The following is a 24,108-nucleotide window of genomic DNA, read 5'->3' on the forward strand; positions in this document are numbered from 1 at the left end:
TTATTTAACTTAATTTATTTTTATGTTCGACTGTTATATATAAGAAATAAGATGTTATAAACAACAAGATAAGTTCATGTAGATACAAATATTGACAAGAAATATGCGCGCGCAAGACACGTGACCACTGAGGTAATGTAAAACAGAAAGATGATAATATAGTACATGATTGTAATCTGCACGCAAATCCTGAACAGAGACGCCACCGTCATGTACTCTTTTCTTTAAATCTAAAGAAAACATATCTAATTTTGTCCAATTTATTTTATACGAAGTGAATTTGAAACTTGCGCCAGAGATGTTCATCTGATGTCGTTCAGTTCTCCGAGTTTATTATAAATTAATACTGATTGCATTAGTCATTCAATTACCTCATAGTGAAGACTAATTTACTATTTAAATGTAACATTCTAGCTAAAAGTATATACGGGAATAGTTCAGAACCTTGCTAAAATCCTGTTTCTGCATTTTAATTAACATCATATGATATGCACGAAAACGTGTAGGCTAACCTTACCACATCCGCGGAATTATTGTTTTCACAGCAAATAACAGACAGCTCTTATCAAGGTCATGTAATTTGAAGGGGGGAAATGGATACAATATAAATAAAACGAATAATTATAACGTTTTATGGTTAACAATATTCTTAAAAATGTATAGGTTAGGAATAAGAAGCACATACTAGTAAAAAAAATAATAAAGTCAAATGAAGGTTTAACTTGATGACTCTTCGGTGAGTGTTACACTTTTTCTTCACCCCTCTTACCATCATAAATCACCATCAGCAGAAGCTACCCCATGCAGTGAGAAGATGAGTCCGCGTGCTCAGAACACGAGGAGGTTCCTGTTGTTGGCCGTGGTGGCGGCGATTGTGGGACTGGTCATTGGTCTGCTTATAGGGAGGTTTGGTATACGCTCGGACAATGACGATTACAGGATAACGGGAATATCCGAAACATTCGTGCAAGATGCAGACCCCACGATCTCCGAAGAGATCATGGATAACATCAATAGCGATAACATTCGACAGTATCTTAGGTGAGTTTTATTTTGTATATATCATCAAAGTCAACAAATAATGATTTTTAAAAAAAATATATTTGTGGTTTTATGTATCTGTTTTTGTTCGGTTCGACCTTTGGCTGGAAAAATATAGATTTTAACTTGGTAAGAAACATTTTTACGCTTTACTCGGCATGATTTACGTATAATTAGAAGCCTTGTTTACCACAAAAAAACCGTCATCTATAAGTAGCATGCACAGGTAGAACAACTTTGTAAGAGGCTACATCTCATATTATATGATGTTTCTATTTGAATGCTATTCTATATTTAGTTAAAGCCAGTGAAAAGTTAAAAAGGAAAAATATATTACTCTGCAAAGACATCATTATTAAAATGCAAAATCAGGAAAATTGGAACTGAGTTAAAATTATGTATAGTGCAGTGCCAGCTACCTCACTGGCATACACCGCTAAAATCTCAACGCTATCTTATCAGATTCCAATCGCTAAATTGAAACCTCCGTTTCCAAGTTAAAGAGGTTGTTGTTTCTCAGCAAAAGCCATGCGGTATGAATGGCCCCGCGGTTATTAACACACATGATTGCTGCAGATATGAAACATATTACGGTCTGGTTGAAACACTTTTTGTTTCTGATACTAAAGATTAAACTGGCCAATACGACAAATTCATATTAAATTGGACAACACTAAAGCACAATGAATAAAAAAAATTACGTAAAAATTAATAATAGTACATGTACATGTAACAATGAATGTATTTTTTTGTAAAATAGTAACGCTACTTACTGTAGTACTGTAGCAGTAAATCAAATGAAGATTTTGTCACACCAAATGTGTGCATAGTAAAAAATATATTGTGAATTACCAATATCAATTAATGATGAATTTTATACGACAGGGAGTTAACCGAATACCCCCATCTTGCCGGGACAGATGCAGACTACAAACAGGCCAAAGATCTTCAGGAGTTCTGGAGATCGGTGGGTCTGGATGAAACCTTCATCACGCCGTATGATGTACTGTTGTCTTACCCCGAAACCAAAGATGAAAGCAAGATGAATCGAATCTTTGTCTACGATTCTGCTGGCCAAGTGGTATGGAAGTCCGCGCTGTATGAACCGATCTTGGACCCCAGTGAGAACAAATCGAACGTGGTGCCGCCGTTCAATGCTTATTCTGCACCGGGGGATGTCAACTCTGTACGAATTAATGAGCATTGTGTTTTTACATTTTTTTTTACAATTAAAGTCGACTGTGCTACAAAGATAAATGAAAGATAAATGAAGAAATTTAACAACTCCAATTCAGAAAAGAAATGATAACACTAATCCATTAGAATGAAAAAAAAATTAGAAGTACATGAAAATGGGGAAAAAAACTTACGTGGGGACATTTCGATGTAAATAACATACATGTATTTCGAAATTTAAACACGTTTTTCTTTATATCTGTTTCGTTAATTTTGGAAAGAAGTTAAATTTAATGGTATTGTCAATGTCTCAAAACTGTGAAGAAAAATGAAATACTATTGCAATGTGCGTAATTTAGAAAATTAGGACATACAAGTGCAATTTGCTTTTGTCATATGAAGTACATTTTGGCAAAATATAAAAAGATTGAGAAATTACTTTACAGACAGACTTGGTGTACGTTAATTACGGACGTGTGGAAGACTACAGATGGCTGGCTCAGAACACAGACATTAACATCACTGGCAAAATCGTTCTGGCTCGTTACGGCAAGATCTTCAGAGGGGACAAGGTTAGTGCAAAGACAATTGTATTTGATAAACAAGAGGAAAAAAACCAAATTGCGAGCTGTATGCAACATATGGAATCACTTATGATTTTCGGTAATGGTACTGATACATTTGCTGCATGGTGTAAAATAAACCTTTAGTTTTTCCAAGTTTTATGGTTGCAGATTCAAGAGCACAAGATGCTACAAATACAAACTCTATCTACAGTTAAAATATTGTTTTGATTTTTTTAATTATAATTCTGTCTTTAAAAAAAAAGGCCCGCCAAGCAGAAATTCGTGGTGCCAAAGGAATTATTTTGTATTCCGATCCCGAGGAGTATGCCGACAATAGCGAGAATACTGACGTTTACCCTCACGACTGGTTCCTCCCGGAATCTGGAACGCAAAGGGGCAGCATATATATAGGGATAGGGGACCCCCTCACACCTGGTTACCCAGCTACAGGTCAATTCACAAATATATAAAACTAATAACTCTAAAAGACAGTCGATTTCCCATTCCGGGATATATTTTTTCAAGAGATTCATATAATTTTATGTATTCTTATATGTGTCGGTCGGTTAGTTAAATCAATTATTAATGCGTTCAAATTTTTCTGAGATATAAAAAATGGTTTTAAATCAACACTAGTCATGTGAGTATTCTGTTTAAAAAATCACTGCATATGTTTGAATATTTTTTTTTATCTATAGAAACGGCATACAGACTAAATGAAAGTGACCCAAACACTATGCTTCCAAAGATCCCATGTCATCCCATCGGATATGGAGTTGCTAAAACTCTGATGAGGTATGGAGTTGATGTATGTCACATGTACACATGATTTGATAAATGTTACATATATGTATATTGTTTATTTCTATAATTTACTGGTCCTGTATTTGTATTTTTTTTACATGGTATACATGTATTCTGAATAAAAGTAAGAAGGCCCAACCGTCACCAATATTCCCCAAGTAAATACTCAGCCTCAACTGAGTTTTGACCTCAAATTAATGCACTTTTTCATTTATTACTGAAGGATTTAGGTCGAGGGCTGATTTGAGTGGTTTAAGAATTTTGATGATGGCTAGGCCAGTTGTTATACATATTTTACTAAACGTAAACATTGAACCGTATACATGTTGTTTTCTATAGCTGTTAATTAAGAAATAAGGAATCATTTTTTGAGTATCATGAGGTTATAATTTTGATCACGGGCGATCAAATGCATTGAAGCCCGAAGCTTCATGATAGATTTAATCACGCCCCAATCGAAATTATCACCTTAAGAATGATTCTTTATTACTTATATTTATATAATTTTCAGCCATTGTACGATTGAATACATGTTGTTTTTTAATATAAATAAGCACCCCCCCCCCGGCGCCTCAATTATACGTCATTCCAAGTTAGTACAAAATCAATACGTAGTGTTATCATAGGCAAAGATACTGAAAAATGTAAACATTGATCAATTTAGTCATTTATAGGGTTATAAATTACAGCTACATGAGTGGTGACCAAGTTCCGGCGAGTTGGAGAGGGGGACTGAATATAACGTACAGATTCGGAGGACCGCTGAAACAGTCTGGATGGTAGTAATAGAAATGATATTACTTTGAAATGCTTTTCTTATTCAATGAAACAAAAATGTTGAAGGAAAAAACTCTTTCATAAAAATTATTATTACAATGAATTTTTTTTGTGCGTAGAATAAGATAAAGAAATAGACGACTTCATTGTTCTTTTCACATTTGCCACCTGAGAAAAAATGTCCTCATTCTTTTTTCTTACGAATTTCAGGAAAATAAGAATAAGGATCTCCACCGCAAATACCCGGAGGAAGACGTACAACGTGTTCGGGGTGATCAGGGGCAGCGTTGAGCCAGGTGTTTTCTTACAGATATTTTGTAGCTATTATCATGTTTATTAATTTATTTTGTTTTGTTTAACAACACACCATTCTTTAGAAATCTGAACCAATTTTTAAGAAATCTGGTGAGACGGTTAACTTAAAAACTATTTGTAAAAATCGGCCAAACCCATCCGCAGTTGATATTAATATTTTTTTATGAAAGTACGTTAAAGCAGGAAGTAATATTCACCCCCCCCCCCCAAAAAAAAAATCCCTGCATTACAGTGCAGAAAAAGTCATATCCGGATTGGATATGGAGTATGCCTGCACATGAACAAAATATAACTCTTTAATTTAAGCAATTGCACTACATTAAATGACCCTCTATTTGAGTCTAGGATATCTCCACTTTAAAATTATTAGGGCTCATTCATTTATGTAATAATATTTTTTTAAAAAGCTACCTGCATGGCTTTATTATTTTTTTAACTTTATTAAAAACTTGTGTTTTGAAAGCAAAAATTGATATTCTTAAGGCAAGAACTTATACAATTTCTTCATAACTTTTAGTTAAAAAAGTCCCCCGTTTTTGGTATTTTGATATTGTGTACAAAAATATTCAGCTTTGTCCTCTACACTCTTCAATCTGATTAAAATAAGACCTTTGATCCGCTCCGACAAATTCGATGTCGCTACACACTTTGTCCAGTGACATCGAATTTGTCGGAGCGGATCAAAGATCTCATTTTAATCATATTGCATTGTTACCAATATTGTCAGATAACCGATTTTGATGCACGCTTTTGTTTGAAGTTTTAAGCACTTGTTAATTCACGAAACTTAATTTTTAGAAAAATAAAAATTGTACGGGTTTATAAAACTACTTATGGAAATATTAATAGAATAACTTTTGAAATCTATGAAAAACCACGTATAAATGCATTGAACAATTTCTAAGGGAAAATCTGAAAAGATATGATTTACTTAGAACTTATATTGAACTTTTGATTCTGTAATTAGATAGGTATGTGTTGCTTGGAAACCATTTAGATGCCTGGGTTTTCGGCGCCATTGACCCGTCTAGTGGAACAGCCGTAATGAAAGAGGTGTCCCGAGTGATGGGGAATCTTGTTCGATCAAGCAAGTGAAAATATCATTCTGTTTGTAAATATATAAACCTCTCTCTGAAAATTTATTTTTTTTTCCTTAAAAAATACTTACGCTTGTTCAAATCGATGTGATTTGCAGAGAAATGGCGTCCAAGAAGAACAATAATATTTTGTGGATGGGGTGCAGAAGAATACATGCTCATGGGATCTACAGAATGGGTTGAGGTGTGACAGCACTGTAATCTTAAACAATTTGAATCGGTTTAGTATTCAAAACGGTGTTTATTTGATAAATCAGCAACAGGCAAAATTCTGTATTCAGCTCAATTGGATACCATACATTTTTTTTTAGAGATTTAGAATTAGTTTTATTTGCGTAAAAGAACTTGTTTCAAATTTTGTTAAAATTAAATTTAGATAACATAATTTTAATATTGCATAAATAATGTCTTTCATTTCTAATATTTATAGCAATGAGGTTGAAATAGGCCTTCTTTAAGGTCAAGATCTAGTAAATGATTCCAGAGTGTCATTTTGGTGCAAGGACCATTATGACTTCATAATTAATAATCCCGTATTTTACGGCTTTGAAGGAATTTTGTAGAAAATAAAACAATATTTTGACATTCTATATTTATCCACGGAAAAAGTAATCCCGGTACCTATATTCAATTCGACATCATTTTAAAGAAGAGGCCAAGAACTTGTTTAATGTCGGTTTTGGAGAGACTGTAGGCATTCTAGATATATTTCATTAGTAAAAAAAAATGGACATAACTCCGAGGTTTGTTACTTTTATCTTTCTTTAGAAAAATTGTTGTTCAAAACATGATTTTTTTATTGTGTTTACCAAAAATTTAAGCCCCGGTACACCCTATGAAACAAAGATATCATTATAAAGCATCATTAAAAGAATTTATATGTTGAATTTCATAAACCTGTAGGCACCTTTTGTTTTCTAGATATTGACCTTAAGAATTTAAGGAAGGAGTCTTTTCTGGTTTTCGACTTGTCAAACGTAAATTTGATTATTTGTTCATTAAATCAAGATTAAAGGAAATTAAAATAGTATATTTTTCTTTCTTTTTTACTATCATACAACTTGGCATAGTAAAATGTAATCAATGTTTAGAATGGAACAAGGACTATATTTTTGGCGTAATATTGGCGTAGGAAAATATCACATGTTGCGCAATTCAGAATTGCTGCAGATTACATATATATAATGAGTCTGTTTTAGCATTTTAAAAACAATAACAATAATGTTGGATTTTTTTTTACTAATGTGAACTAATAATATGATACTTGGGTTTCAGAATATGTTTTTAAAATATGATTTGCCTATCAAATAACATTTTTATAAGCTTTTTAAAGCGCCCATTCTATACATTGATTTTTGTGAAAAAATCACTAAAATCAGTTTTTCTCTCTTATGAAACGGTCAATATATTAGCTTTTCTGTCAATTTATATCTTTATATAAAGTCTTCATAATACATAAACATTAGAAATATTTTGTTATTGGAAGCATAAAAAAATAATCAAAATTTCTTCAAAATTTAAGAAAATTAGAGGAAATGCGGGCTAAGCAATATCAATTTTAGTATAAATATTTATTCCAATTTAGTAGTATAAGCTAATAGACACTCTCATAATCTATGATTTCGTTGAAGATTTGAATCTTCCAATCTTAAACAAATGTCTACAGAACTATAAAGAGCTACCCTTATTTTTATCAGTATTTACGTTGAGGAAAAGGTAGTGACCTTGACCTGACCTTTATCCGAAAACAAAAAGGTCAAATTTAATTAAACTGATAGAATCATTAAGTTATATGATCCGTTTGACTGTGTCAAAATTTCACGCATTTCTTATTATAAGAAGTATGTTTGATAATAAAAAGACTCCTTCCTTAAATGTTAACATCTTTTTTTTTAAGCAATACGTCAAAAATCTTGGTAATCGAGCAGTGGCGTACCTTAATATGGATATGGCAATTGAAGGTTTGTTTATAGTTGTTTTCGGTAGTTTGTTAAATACTTTTTTTTTTAAAAGCAGCATTATTGAGAATAAGTAAAGTATTCTAACGAGAGGAACTATGAATAATTTTCATGTCAATGACGTATCTTCCCCTCCAAACAGGAAACTATACCTTGCGTATAAGGGCGACACCTATGATGCAATCGGTTGTATATGACGCCACCAAAAAGGTTCTAAACCCAGACAATACCGATACACAGTTTAAAACTGTTTATGACAAATGGTTGCACGCATTTCCGAACTCTGACAAATCACAGCCAAGGTATATTGTGTGTGTTTATTATTTATAACTAAATATATAAAATAATGTCAACTTTATAACATTAAAAATATTAATTTTCAGAAAACGTATACATGTAATTCCAGGAATATGAAAATTGATTAATGATACGGGTACTTTATTTTTATTAATGTGGATTTTGCTATATAGGTAATCGCTTTCGAATTCCTTAAAAGTCTTTTCTGTACTGTAACACGATATTGTTATCTATAATGTGCAGTACAATATATGTTTTCAGTCGTTAGTTTTCTGTCTCTAGAATTTTAGGTCTGGGAACTGGTAGTGACCATGCTGCTTTTATTCAACGTGCAGGTCTTCCTAGTATTGACTTCCTTTACACATATAACTGGGTGAGTAAAAAACAGTCTTCTACAGAGACTACTATACTGTGAAAATAACATGTACATTGATTGTTGAATATTAATATCGGATACCAGCATCTGTTGCAATACAAAACGTACAAAATTGTAGATAGATTAAACATTTTTTTTTCAGGATAAATACAGGATAGCATCATACCCACTCTATCATTCCAAGTATGAAACTTTTAAGGCTGTGGATGAGTTCATGGACCGAGGGTTCAAGGTTTCGAAAACATTAGGTTTTTTTTTCTATTTTTGTGATGTACACGGCCATCTGTTAAATTAATGAATACTATATAAATAGTGCCTGTTTGGGAGGGTAAGAGTTGAAATTGACACCCCGAGAAAACCATTGTCAACCTCCGCTTCGCGTCGGTTGACAGTGGTTTTCTCGGGGTGTTGATTCGCGTCGGTTGACAATGGTTTTCTCGGGGTGTTAATTTCAACTCTTACCCTCCCAAACAGGCACTATTTACTTTATTATATTGAATGTCTTAAGTACAAAGAAAACTTTCTGTTTTTATATAGAAATGGCGTGAATTTTATGGCGAATCGTACGCCCATAATTTACGCGCATGTAACAATTGATTGTGTTAACCGTTGCCAAGGGTGTTGCTAACGCTGAGGGTAATAGAACGGATTATCAACTGCGTCTTAACCGATCAGATTTCAGTATTTAACATGAAAGTATAATAAAATGAATTGCGACATGAATTATGCATGTTTCAGTGTCATCGCGCATCAGGACAAGTTTGGGCGGAAGTGGCCAGGAACTTGGCAGATTCTCTCGTAATCCCATTCAAGATCCAGGATTATGCAAACAAATTGAGAGATGGCGTTGAAGAACTTGATCGAAATTTAGGAAGTTTGATGAGAAGAAATGGCATTCAAACTGGTAATGAACACCATTTCGAAATAAAAAAAAATCTCACTCTGAAAGACGTACATTATAGTGCTGTAATTATTCCGCATAGATCCGAAACCCTGAAATAACCCCAAGAAGTTCACCGGTGAAAAAGAAAAGTAATTGCTCTTGAAAATGTTGTGCGGATATCAAGCGGTTCACAACTGTTTTATTTAATCCCACAGATTTGCTGTATGAAGCCACGGATCTCTTTGCAGCAGAAGTTGCCTCCTTTCAGAAAAGAGTTGATACTGTGGATAGAAAGAAGTAAGACCTAGATAATATACAGTGATTAAATAATTCTTAATTAACGACGAGAACTCATTATTCATGAGTAGGCATTAAGTTATTGATGGATTTCTTATCTTATTTCAGTCCGTTCGCCATTCGGGGCATCAATGACCAAATTATGTTAATGGAGAGAGCGTTCATTGATCCCGAGGGTCTACCGGGCCGACCATTGGCTAGGTATACATCAGAACCATAATTTTTTTTTTTATATACTGGTGAAAAGTGACTTTCGTTGATTTATTGCCTGGATATTCAAGATATTTCTATTTGTTTTAAGAGATAAGGTAATAATCTTAGAATACAATGACATAATAAATGTTTAAAATGGCTTTCAATGCTCTCATCAAGTGATGTCCATTCATCTTGGCTGTATTGTTTTTCATTTTTTTTATTTCAGACACATCGTTTTTGCTGAGAGTAGTACAGATTCATACAGCAGTGCCACTTTTCCTGGTCTCGTAGATGGAATGTTTGAAATTGAAGGGGACACGGATGAAGAGAGACGGTGGGAGATTGTAAAGAAACATTTCAGTGTGGTTCTTCACACTATAGACTCCGCGATTTCCACGCTGCGGGATGTATCCTCATTTATGCCATTATCTGATGGACTTTGATAAAAGTATATTAGTTTTTTGCATAATTGTATCCTATATATATATTTTTAAGCAATATGAGCTGTATTTTTTAGAATTTTATTTTGCTGATAAAACCTGCTAGTATGATAGGTCTGCATATAACTTAAACTTTTATGATAAATAAGATTTGAAAACATCATTAATTTTTGTCGAAGAATATATTTCTCTTCTAAGGAATATATAGCAAATCAATTTTTGTACAGGACGACAATAACTCAATTTTGCTCCAAATAAGCTTCTCAACGGCCTTTTCCACAAAAATATGGCTAACAGAAATTTAAAAACCATGATATGTTAGTCATTTTAGTAGAAAAGAATATTTTAGTAAAAACAAAATTCAACATGAAAATGAAGGTCACATTGCTTTAATCAATCTAGTTTGTGCATGTATAAATGAGTTGCATAGAATTAAACTTTTTTATTATATCTACATTTTATTGCATCATACCCCCCCCCCCCCCCCGAAATGTATTTTTTAGTAGCTTTTTACATTTATATTCCATGGTTATATACATGTAAGTATGTTTGCATTTTAATTAAGTTTCACAACCCTCACTTATGATTGATCAAAAAATAAACAGTTAACAGTCGGGTACAATTCTTGTTTGTCTTTGCGATTTACAGTACATTATCAAGAAAATAGTGACTGCTGTAAAAGCAATAAAAGGCAAGAAAGACAGAACAAACGTAAAAGTAGCGAGGAAATTTGCAGTGTTGTAGCAAGGAGAAATAAAAGTCATGGAATTTCCACCAAACATTACGTGTTTTCTTTGTATAAAGATAAGTTGTAGAAATGTGCAGGAAAAGATATAATTGCAGGTAAGCGTATACCACAGCATTTGATACAGTTCTAAATGGTTTTTCAAGAACAGAGCTAGAGAAAACACGAGCTTTGCCGGAAAGGTCCGAGAAGTTGTGATTGTTTTAATTGAAGTGGTTGTCAAATTAGGCGTTGAAGGACCGATCGGAAGGCGTAAATGATCGCAAAAAAACCCTGATGATTCTCGAGCAAAAGTTGCAGCTGATGTGACAGTTTTGAATAAATCCAAGCTGACGGGAATGCGTGCCTTGTATTTTATTACATTGTAGGTAGAGGGTATATACCGCATATCCGTTTATTTTCGGGATGATCTAATTTTCGGGGTTTTTTTTCGCGATCTCTTTTAAATCGCAAAATTTTGAGTACGCAAATATTCTATCCTGTATTTCATTTTCAATAGGAAACTTTTTAAATCGCAAAAAAAAAAATGACTGACACAAACATAAAAGTTAATGATTTCCCCTATTTTCGCAAATTTTGTGACTGGCGAAAAAAAATAAGCATAAAAAATATTTCAATTTGCGTGTACTGATTTAAATTTAAACTTTAACTTAAGTAATTGAATCATTCAATTGATAAAAAGGAAATGGAGAATCCGGGTATCGATCCCGGTACCTCTCACATGCGAAGGTTGTAATTGATTTTAATATTTACAATGCTTCAGTAAGGTATTTTAAATGGGCAGCCACAATTTGAGTGTCATTCGTTGAGTTATTAGAGAGTTACAGAGCAAGCGCGAGAAATTATACATGTACAACGCACATTGATTAGCTTTGAATTTTAAGTCGGATTTTTTTTTTTTTTTTTTGTAAATACTCTGTCCGATCCCCCCCCCCCCATTTTTTCCCTTAGCTTATAAAAACTGAAATAAAATATCAATTGACTGGATATTTATAGGTGAAAACATGGATGAAAATCTAAACCGAAATTGAAAGTATGTTAATATGCATGGCCACGATTCTTTTGTTGCAGGTGACTGAAAATTAACAACATTTTTTTGGCTTTTGACTGTTTGTTCCGTATGCAGTTTATTGTAGCAGTTAGCTGGAAATATTCCCAATTTTTTGCATTATATATCGTATTAATTATCAACCCTCAATCAACCCTCAATCGCACAAATGCATGAATCATTTCAAAACGGGGTGGGGAATAGTGTGTCGTATTTCATATCTAAAGTTCGTTTTTTTTATGTTAAAAAATTTCACTTTAATTTTAAACACTGTTCCAAATAAGTTTTAGACTTGTAAGTTAAAAAAAAACCTTATTTTGAAAATAAGAAGGGGGTCAAACCTCCCCCTTCTAATGGGCAATCGGTTTTTAGAACGCAGTTCGCAGTTCGCAGTTCGCAATTGAATAGTGAACTGCGTTCTATAGAACGCAGTTCGCAATTCAAAATTTAGTGCGATTGAATAGTGAACTGCGTTCTATAGAACGCAGTTCGCAATTCAAAATTTAGAATTCATACTTGGGGCCCGCTTGCCTTATATGCAATTGAATAGTGAACTGCGTTCTATAGAACGCAGTTCGCAATTCAAAATTTAGAATTCATATTTGGGGCCCGCTTGCCTTATATGCAATTGAATAGTGAACTGCGTTCTATAGAACGCAGTTCGCAATTCAAAATTTAGAATTCATACTTGGGGCCCGCTTGCCTTATATGCAATTGAATAGTGAACTGCGTTCTATAGAACGCAGTTCGCAATTCAAAATTTAGAATTCATACTTGGGGCCCGCTTGCCTTATATGCAATTGAATAGTGAACTGCGTTCTCTAGAACGCAGTTCGCAATTCAAAATTTAGAATTCATACTTGGGGCCCGCTTGCCTTATATGCAATTGAATAGTGAACTGCGTTCTATAGAACGCAGTTCGCAATTCAAAATTTAGAATTCATATTTGGGGCCCGCTTGCCTTATATGCAATTGAATAGTGAACTGCGTTCTATAGAACGCAGTTCGCAATTCAAAATTTAGAATTCATATTTGGGGCCCGCTTGCCTTATATGCAATTGAATAGTGAACTGCGTTCTATAGAACGCAGTTCGCAATTCAAAATTTAGAATTCATACTTGGGGCCCGCTTGCCTTATATGCAATTGAATAGTGAACTGCGTTCTATCTAGAACGCAGTTCGCAATTCAAATTGTTGAATAGTGAACTGCGTTCTATCTAGAACGCAGTTCGCAATTCAAAATTTAGAATTCATATTTGGGGCCCGCTTGCCTTATATGCAATTGAATAGTGAACTGCGTTCTATCTAGAACGCAGTTCGCAATTCAAAATTTAGAATTCATACTTGGGGCCCGCTTGCCTTATATGCAATTGAAGAGTGAACTGCGTTCTATCTAGAACGCAGTTTGCAATTCAAAATCTAGATTTCATATTTGGGGCCCGAAATTATACATGTACAACGCACATTGATTAGCTTTGAATTTTAAGTCGGATTTTTTTTTTTTTTGTAAATACTCTGTCCGATCCCCCCACCCCCCCCCCCCCCATTTTTTCCCTTAGCTTATAAAAACTGAAATAAAATATCATTTGACTGGATATTTATAGGTGAAAACATGGATGAAAATCTAAACCGAAATTGAAAGTATGTTAATATGCATGGCCACGATTCTTTTGTTGCAGGTGACTGAAAATTAACAACATTTTTTTGGCTTTTGACTGTTTGTTCCGTATAAGGCAAGCGGGCCCCAAATATGAATTCTAAATTTTGAATTGCGAACGCAGTTCGCAATTCAAAATTTAGAATTCATATTTGGGGCCCGCTTGCCTTATATGCAATTGAATAGTGAACTGCGTTCTATAGAACGCAGTTCGCAATTCAAAATTTAGAATTCATATTTGGGGCCCGCTTGCCTTATATGCAATTGAATAGTGAACTGCGTTCTATAGAACGCAGTTCGCAATTCAAAATTTAGAATTCATACTTGGGGCCCGCTTGCCTTATATGCAATTGAATAGTGAACTGCGTTCTATCTAGAACGCAGTTCGCAATTCAAATTGTTGAATAGTGAACTGCGTTCTATCTAGAACGCAGTTCGCAATTCAAAATTTAGAATTCATATTTGGGGCCCGCTTGCCTTATATGCAATTGAATAGTGAACTGCGTTCTAGAACGCAGTTCGCAATTCATTTTTGGGGCCCGAAATTTTCAGGGGCATCTACTAGTGGTATTTCACTACCACTGTGAAATTTGGTGATGCAGTAATCTATAGTTTTTGAGATCTGTATGGTGTCCGGATAGGGCCATTTGCATTAGCGCGACATCGCGTTCAGATAAACGAGACATTGCGCTAACACATGTACACAACACACCGTCGCGCTAACGCAACTTTGCACAACACGCCGTCGCGCTAACACAACTTTGCACAACACGCCGTCGCGCTAACACAACTTTGCTTAACACGCCGTCGCGCTAACGCAACTTTGCAAGTTTCACAGTCTAGTAGGAAGTCGTGTCCGGAAATTTTAGACTGCGTTTGCTGAAATATGCATGCACGCAAGCATGGATAAAAAATAAATAAAATGTACTTTGAAATATATATATTATTTTCATTTATTATCAGTGCATATGAATAAAAATATAGTTACTAGTGTGTCACTAGATAAGGATATGAATTTCGTGGATCATTGTTTAGTTGATCCACGAAATTAAATATTCATTGAAGTGCAATTTTAATTAACATTTTGTATTGATAGGTTCATTGGCCACTAATTTACGTATGCTTGATATTGTGATTTTCACTTTATCCACGAAAATTGATGCCCTTGAATATCAATGAAACTACAGTATTCAATTGCATATAAGCTCGATTCTCAGAAACTATAGATAACTGCATCACCATATTTTCACAATGGTAGTGAAATACCACTAGTAGATGCCCCTGAAAAATTCAGGTCCCGAATATGAATTCTAAATTTTGATTTGCGAATTGCTTTCTATTCAATTGCATATAAGCCCGATTCTTAAACATAGGTAATAACAGATTACAAAGCTCACCGAGACGAGGGATCACCTTTTTGAGGAATCACCTTTATGAGACCACCTTTATCATATTATTTGAAAATCATAGTTAATGATCTTGGATATACATGGATACTGTTTTGACAAAATATCGTATAACAATATCATATAATAAAAATTGTATAAAAATCATATGTTCATTTCATAGGGTATTATTTGATACAATGTTTATCAATACGATAATATAAAATACTATATTGCATCCTATGATACCAGTACGATATATATCATATATTACAATAAAATACTGTAATAAATAATGATGAAATATGATATTGTAACATATGATATGACATTGTATCTTGTTATACATTATTGTATTTGATCACATAATACAATATCATAATATATTATGATATTGATATGATATGATACATTATAATAATATATGATACAATATCATATCACATAATGCATCACAATATTATACTGTATAATATTATAGCATGATATTGCATAGTATGATATTGTATCATATTTAATACAATGTAGGATATTGTATCATATGATACAATAAAATTAGCTACAACATTGTATCATATCAATTGATACAATATCATGTGATATAGTACTATATTATATCATACAATATCATAGTATACTTTATTGTATTATATGATACAATATCACATTATACAATATCATATAATACATTTTCATATATTGATATAATAATATATTATATAAACCAATTTCATTTTATACAATATCGCATCATATGATATGATATATATTATACAATATCATATCATATGATACTATATTATGTTGCAATATCATATGAAATAGCATGTGATAAAATATAATATATGTGATATTATACAATATCATATTATACAATATTGTATCATAATAAACAATACTATACATAACAATATCACAATACAATATCATATCATAATGTACAAAAAAAATTGATACAATATCATATCGTATCATATAACTTTTTACAATATAATATATGATATATACTACTACAGTTATCGCCGAGATCAAAGAGATGCCGCGGACATTATTCTCCAATATACCACGAACGTCATCAGTAAATTATCAGATCAGATATACCTATTTGTCTCGCACTGATCATGAAAGTACAACTTCAAACCGTCAAAATTTTAAAAACCATGTCAATTTCACGTGTTAGTTCCAGTCAAAACGATGTGTATTGCCTCAACTGTTTATTTTTAAGAGATCAATGCGGCTGTTCCTAGGACCTCCCCACCACATTTTCACTGCGTGTTTTACATAAAATATTTAAAGTGTAGTAGTAATAATCGTATTAAATTGCCCTTATGAACATGATTCAAAGATATTTTATAAATAAGTGAAGAGTATTAAAAATCCAAACAAAAATCTGTCGTCAGCTGCATGTGATTCCTTTGATCGATACACATGTAAACATTACTAACAAAACCGTTGGGGTTACACGGAACAGCCGTCAAAATGACCTAGATCGTCTCTCTATAGGAGAAACGATCTGTAGAAATACTGGGCTGTTAGTAGAATAGAAATAAAGTTCTTGTTATCGTGAATGTTGCAGGATAACCTCCTCGGTCTCGAAATGTTGTTTGAAATATAAAAGCCTCGGCTAACGCCTCGGCTTTTATATTTCAAAACAACATTTCTCGACCTCGGAGGTTATTCTGCAACATTCACGAAAACTCGTACTTTATTTCTTAAATATTGTATCATATAAAACAATAGTGTATCATATCATACAATAGGAATCATATTATATCATTTAACAACAAACACATCTATCAAGCAGGTTTTAGATAGGATAATTTTTTTTAGCAACTTTGATAATGGAGATCTGCATCTGAAGCTACCTCTGCAGTTCATTAATATTATAGTTAAATCAACTATGTAAGCTATTATCTATAAAATTTGTGACCTGTTCCAAAAAAACAAATCTCATCCAGCATCCGAAACATACGCCTCAGATTCAGCATTCAAGCCTGCCAGGTGCATCAGTATCATAAGACGTATCATCCATGCAAGTTTCATGAAGTTAGGACCAGTAATAACTAAGATATAATCATCAGAGGGCACCTGCTCCAAAAACTTTAACAAACTCTTAAAACCTTAACCTCTTTCAGCATCCGAAACCTATGGCTCAGATTCAGCATTCATGCCTGTCAGGTGCATCAGTATTATAAGACGCACCATCCATATAAGTTTGGTGAAGTTAAGACCAGTGATAACTAAGTTATAATCATCAAAGGGCACCTGCTCCAAAACTTTAACCAGCTCTAAAAACCTTAACCTCATCCAGCATCCGAAACTTATGGCTCAGATTCGGCATTCCTTCCTGTCAGAGGCATCAGTATTATACGACACACCATCTATGCAAGTTTGGTGAAGTTAGGACCAGTAATAACTCAGATATAATCATCAAAGGGCACCTGCTCCAAAAACTTTAACCAGCTCTAAAAACCTTAACCTCATCCAGCATCTGAAACCTATGGCTCAGATTCAGCATTCAAGCCTGCCAGGTATATCAGTATCATAAGACGCACCATCTATGCAAATTTAGTGAAGTTAGGACCAGTAATAACTAAGATATAATCATCAAAGGGCACCTGCTCCAAAAACGTTAACCAGCTCTAAAAACCTTAACCTCATCCAGCATCTGAAACCTATGGCTCAGATTCAGCATTCAAGCCTGCCAGGTATATCAGTATCATAAGACGCACCATCTATGCAAATTTAGTGAAGTTAGGACCAGTAATAACTAAGATATAATCATCAAAGGGCACCTGCTCCAAAAACGTTAACCAGCTCTAAAAACCTTAACCTCATCCAGCATCTGAAACCTAAGGCTCAGATTCAGCATTAAAGCATGTCTGATGCATCAGTATCATAAGATGCACCATCCATGCAAGTTTGGTAAAGTTAGGACCAGTAGTAACCTATAAATTGCTATCAAAGGGCACCTGCACCAAAAACTCTAACTTGCTCCAAAAACCTTAACCTCCTCCAGCATCTGAAACTCATGGCCCTGATTCAGCATTCAGGTCTTTCAAGTCCATGAGTAGGTCAAGATGCATCATCCATGCAAGTTTGGTGAAGATAGGACAAGTAATAACTTAGATACAGGACCTGCAACAAAAACTTTAACCAGGTTCGGACGCCGACGCCGAGGGTAAAGCATAAGCTCCCCCCGACTTCGTTTCGGTGAGCTAAAAACTACCCAAATATGAATTCTAAATTTGAATTGCAAACTGCGTTCTAGATAGAACGCAGTTCACTATTCAATTGCATATAAGGCAAGCGGGCCTCAAATATGAATTCTAAATTTTGAATTGCGAACTGCGTTCTAGATAGAACGCAGTTCACTATTCAATTGCATATAAGACAAGCGGGCCTCAAATATGAATTCTAAATTTTGAATTGCGAACTGCGTTCTAGATAGAACGCAGTTCACTATTCAATCGCACTAAATTTTGAATTGCGAACTGCGTTCTATAGAACGCAGTTCACTATTCAATTGCATATAAGGCAAGCGGGTCCCAAATATGAATTCTAAATTTTGAATTGCGAACTGCGTTCTATAGAATGCAGTTCACTATTCAATTGCATATAAGGCAAGCGGGCCCCAAGTATGAATTCTAAATTTTGAATTGTTCTAGAGAGAACGCAGTTCACTATTCAATTGCATATAAGGCAAGCGGGCCCCAAATATGAATTCTAAATTTTGAATTGCGAACTGCGTTCTATAGAACGCAGTTCACTATTCAATTGCATATAAGGCAAGCGGGCCCCAAATATGAATTCTAAATTTTGAATTGCGAACTGCGTTCTATAGAACGCAGTTCACTATTCAATTGCATATAAGGCAAGCGGGCCCCAAATATGAATTCTAAATTTTGAATTGCGAACTGCGTTCTATAGAACGCAGTTCACTATTCAATTGCATATAAGGCAAGCGGGCCCCAAATATGAATTCTAAATTTTGAATTGCGAACTGCGTTCTATAGAACGCAGTTCACTATTCAATTGCATATAAGGCAAGCGGGCCCCAAGTATGAATTCTAAATTTTGAATTGCGAACTGCGTTCTATAGAACGCAGTTCACTATTCAATTGCATAGAAGGCAAGCGGGCCCCAAATATGAATTCTAAATTTTGAATTGCGAACTGCGTTCTATAGAACGCAGTTCACTATTCAATTGCATATAAGGCAAGCGGGCCCCAAATATGAATTCTAAATTTTGAATTCTAATGCAACCTCCCCATTTATTGTTCACCTATTTATTGGTATTCAAAGGTGTCGATGGTTAAAAAACATGTAATTTAAACACAGTGCATGCATCAAGTTCATTTGTATAGTGGTACGATCCAAGGTACTATATTTATAGTATCTGTCCGCATGGTGAACTCGTCCCGATGTTTACTAGTCCGCGTTCTTAAAGTGACCTTGTTTCTGAGCATCATCTAGAGAGCTCTTTATATAAAAACTAAGCTCGGCTTAGCTCGCCCGTTCAAGAAACAAATAGGCACATTTTATTTATTATATTCAAAGTCTCCTGTACACCCATGTTTTTTCTGCGATTGGTACATGTGTGTTCATGGTGAGCAGTTCTAATTGTCAGATACGCATTACACACCAGTACGTAAGTGCGTACTAAATTCGACAAACTTTAATTCTTTTCCTCGTAGCGTTTAACGGGTTTAAGAGAGTAACTTAACGTGACTGCATAGAAAAATTATGTAAATGCATGTAAATGCAAAAGATTATTTTGGTTAATTCTATAATGAGGAAATGTATTATTCGTGAAATTAAAAGCACCACAAAGATTTTAATACAGAAAATCGTGAAATTTTAGACCATGGAATTAATGACATTTACAGTGTTCAATATTATGTCATTGAAAGTATATATTTTGGTACAAACTCCGCATAACTGACATAGATATACCAAAGCGTGTCCTCCATCTTGCTCTTATTTTTGCTATTCCTGGGTAGTTTATCAAATAAAAGTAAGTTTTTAATCAATTCCAGAATAATTACTATAGTCTGTCCCAAGTTATTGCTTCCATCGCTTTTTGATGATTTTTAATAAAAATACACATACCAATTGAATTCGATAAAAGGGAATATATCCAAAATATCTTCATTGAACAATTATCATTTTTCACTCATAAAAGTTCACAGGAACGAAAACAAATTTCTTACGGAGATTGTTTACATCTTTTTTCCATTCGAAAGTACTCGGAATACCTCGCGCAATTTTTCATCCGGGCTTATTAATGGCTGATCCAATGCAAAATCCCCGTAGACAATTTGGGATGAGTATTGAAACCTGAAACGGTAGAGGGGGCGTTTCAAAACAGATAATCTGGACAATTATCATATTAGTGGATGAACGTAGTTTGAGCACAAAAGTATTTATGATTATCGAAATATCAAGCAAAAAGTGCTGGAAGCAAAAACTCGGGACAGAGTATAATCAGTTGAATTGCAGTTATAGTTTACGAAGCATCATTCCACACGTAGTGAAAATATCAAAGGTGTAAAGAGTAACTCTAGTGCAGGCATTTCGTAGTTTAGATGCAAAATGTCTTCATTATAAGTATAAATAGTTGTATTATTTCTTCGTTTTGAATATGATTGCAGTTCTACACACGTTTCATTGAATGCAGCAGTCTGTACTACTGAACCATTCACTGAAGAAATTTGTACACTACAACGGTGTTGTCTTGACACAAATGGAGCATGTTCTCATCAACCACGCACACACAGAAAGGATGGCACACCCCTTGTTGTTCTGTGAGAATCAGAGACAGAAACTGACCGTCCTGATCCAGCAGATGAACTGTTTTGCTGTAACCATCACATACCAGGATGTTACCAAGGGTATCTGTACAGATTCCATATGGAATGAATCTCAACTTCTGGCCTGTGTAGGAAAACCCGTATTGCCCTGCGTTAGTCACCACCACTACTGCGTGTCCCAACTGTCCCAGATGTACAGATGTCACCAGTGATGTTTTCTGTGATGTAGTATGGGAAATCGTACAGTTTCTGTCCTTCCTCGCTTCTCTCTATGATCTTTATTTCTTCTCCTGCCTTGTTATACCTGGTGACTTTTGCCTTTCCATCCTTTCTCAGCCCCACCAGTATGTCCCCGTTGATGTTGGAAGAGTGTATGCTGAGAGGCGTCCATTTTCCTGTTTTGATGAACTCGACGATTTCAAAAGCTAGCGTTACTGTATTAATGACTTGGTTGTATCTGTCTGCATAAATCAGATTCCCTTCCTGTGTGACTGAATGATAGCCAAATCCGCCACTGGTTTGAATCTTCTGTATCTGATTCCCCATTGCATCGGTTTGAACAAGATTTTCACTCAAGTCACTGACCCAGAGTCTGCCTGATTTATCCGGTGATACGTGAAATGCTACCCGAACACCGGGTATAATGAATTCCCCGACCTTTTTGACAGAAGACAGCGGTGTTTGTTTTACTTCAGATGTCTTTCTGTCCTGTCTCTCTGTGGGCTTCCACTGTCTGCCGAGAGTTTCAATGGGATGTATTTTTCTACTCTCCGGTTCAATGTTTGGGACATATATTCTTCCAAGTAGTTTGACAATGTCATCCTTGGTGTATTGACCAGCAGTAAACTTTGGCAAGACTGGTTTTGGTGTACATGTACCTGGAATGGGTTTAATTTTTAGCGCTTCCGAAATGGAGAAAATCAGCGGATTGTTTTCATATTCAGACATTGACAAGAAGCCTTGAAACTCTTTGATAAGTTTGTTCAGATATGAAATGTAATCGGAATATATCCCGATTTGGCTTCTCAAAATTTCTGTTAAAGACTCTTCTATTTCATTGACATGATCAATGTTTTCTGATGTTACTTTGTCTACCATAAATTTGAGGGCTGTAGCCTCTGCCCTCATTAACGATCTTATCCTATCCAAAACTGACTTTACCTCTGGCACGTCATCATTCGTTTCCTTTTGTAAATTTTGTGATTCTGGAATGAAGTATTGACAAATTTCAAGGATTGTCTCTTGACACGTATGACAATTTTCAGCATACTTTTCCTCCAGATCAACAAATGTATGTCCGCGATGACTTGGCATAGTGGAACATTTGGAACATAACGGGACATTGCATTCCTCATACAGGATGTCCAGATCCTTGGATGGGTGGATCTTGCATTTCTCTACAGGAAGCTGTTGCCTTTTGCGATGTTTGTGAGACACGACATCGTGGTAATCTGTTTTAGAACTCTTTAGATGTTTGTCTCTGCACAGACTGCACATTGGACGTTCACAAGAATTGCAGTAGAACTGGTAGTTCCCCTCACATTCTTCAGTGCCGCACTCCACAAAGTGCTGGGCCGTGAAGGACACTACTGGCGTGGACAACGCCATCTAAATTTTGAATTTTTGTGCTTCTTAGATAGGTTATTTTATCATATCACGATCTTAAAATGGCAACAGAATTGTTAAAAAAAAAAAACTACTTATTTTTTTCCGCATTAAGATTTAGAATTTTTTTTAATATGAGCTATTCTATTGAAGTACCGTTTTATTAGAATTAATTAGACAAATATGATACTTACAGAGTTTCTGTATATACATATATGCAGGCGATCACCCTATGACACCGATGGTTATGTATGTTAAGTTAACCGTATTATACTTTTCCTGCATGAGGACAAAATTAGCGAGCAGTCAAACAATCGAGATTTAAGTGCCGACCCAGTTGTATGTATTTTGTTGTTGTACATAAACAAACTTAAACCAGAAATATAAAAAAAGAATTAGATATTAAGTAGGTCGAAGCCCGAATTCCTCCTTTTGAACACTTAGATTTTTGTGAATTGTGAATGTGTCATGCTATATTATTGCATGCTTCTACGTAAGAAAAAGTCCATGTAAATTAAAGTATAAACTAACTAGATACCTGTTAGTGTCCAATGATTTTGAAAAAGCTGTCTTTAATAACGTTACCGATAACGGACAGTCTATGCTGCACATTGTTAGGTGTAATGGGTAGTATTTTTTTTTCTCACTGAATGGACATTGCGACTTACTGGATTGCTAAGAATAAGTTAAAAACATTGAGTGATGTTATCTCAACTACGTTACACTTTCACCGACACCAGTCAATTCGCACTCACTTTTTCGTCCGGGTATCCTAGTAAATCAGTTTACTTTATAAATACACGATAGGCTGTATATAGGCATGTTGCTCGCTTAAGCATTTTCAATAATTTTGTATCCTACTATTTTTATACATTTTAGTCTTAGCAATCCACATTTAACAAATAGTTACATGTCATCCTGACCACAGGGTTTAAGGTAGCTCCATACTCATAAAATTCTCTGAGGAAAGTTGAAAAACCGAACTGATTTAGACTTAATAGACTTAAATGTCATCATTTGTTAAAAAAAATATACATGTCATCACACTTTTTGAGATGCCAGATAAACATAAACTAAAGCATATTTTAGCATTAGAAAAATGTTTTTTTTTTTCTGTTAAAAGTAAAATCTTGTAGGCAGAAATTTGTTTTGCTTGTTTAATTTTAATGTCAACTTTATCAGAAAACTAAAATTACAAAAATATTTTAAAATTAACCGTTGGAATAAGAAAAACTATAGCATTTAGACATACAACTGAGAGAAATGTCAGAAAAAGAGTTATTTCCCCTTTGTATAGATAAAATATATAAAAATTTGGAAATTTAGTATAAAATTAAGTGCGAAAATATCTTTAACCTACCAATAATTCTAATTACATCCATGTGATTATATTCACATAAAATAAATAAAACTATCTTGCACAATTTTTAAAGAATTCAAAGTTTTACAAAAAAGTGTGACGTCACAGAACACTGGATCTACTTAATTTAAACTCGCGGGAATCAATTTACGTGGATTATGTGAGAATCGGTTTCATGAATACGTAAATTCGTGGCGAGTAATCCTCTCACTACAAAATGCTACTACATTTTGCACTTCTAGGAACATTAAATTTTGTGGATCACCTAAAAAC

At 34.3% G+C, this 24,108-nt stretch overlaps 2 protein-coding genes across 2 annotated transcripts; one reads left to right on the top strand and one right to left on the bottom strand.

Moving 5' to 3' along the window:
- Positions 1 to 252: 252 nt before the first annotated feature.
- On the top strand, positions 253 to 11,172 carry LOC128177795 (N-acetylated-alpha-linked acidic dipeptidase 2-like). Its single transcript, XM_052844664.1, has 17 exons — positions 253 to 1,041; positions 1,927 to 2,227; positions 2,664 to 2,789; positions 3,047 to 3,233; positions 3,482 to 3,578; positions 4,277 to 4,366; positions 4,575 to 4,660; positions 5,647 to 5,766; positions 5,875 to 5,960; positions 7,674 to 7,737; positions 7,877 to 8,036; positions 8,314 to 8,404; positions 8,550 to 8,639; positions 9,146 to 9,311; positions 9,506 to 9,587; positions 9,696 to 9,788; positions 10,009 to 11,172. Exons 1-17 carry the CDS (start codon positions 815 to 817, stop codon positions 10,223 to 10,225), a joined length of 2,283 nt encoding a protein of 760 aa, XP_052700624.1. The 5' UTR covers positions 253 to 814; the 3' UTR covers positions 10,226 to 11,172.
- Positions 11,173 to 21,023: 9,851 nt separating this feature from the next.
- Positions 21,024 to 22,478, bottom strand: LOC128176803 (uncharacterized). The gene has a single exon (XM_052843350.1). The coding sequence runs from the start codon at positions 22,476 to 22,478 to the stop codon at positions 21,024 to 21,026; it is 1,455 nt and encodes a 484-aa protein (XP_052699310.1).
- Between the last annotated feature and the right edge of the window lie 1,630 nt (positions 22,479 to 24,108).

This window comes from Crassostrea angulata, chromosome 3, assembly GCF_025612915.1.
Source record: "Crassostrea angulata isolate pt1a10 chromosome 3, ASM2561291v2, whole genome shotgun sequence".
NCBI classification, from domain to species: domain Eukaryota; kingdom Metazoa; phylum Mollusca; class Bivalvia; order Ostreida; family Ostreidae; genus Magallana; species Magallana angulata.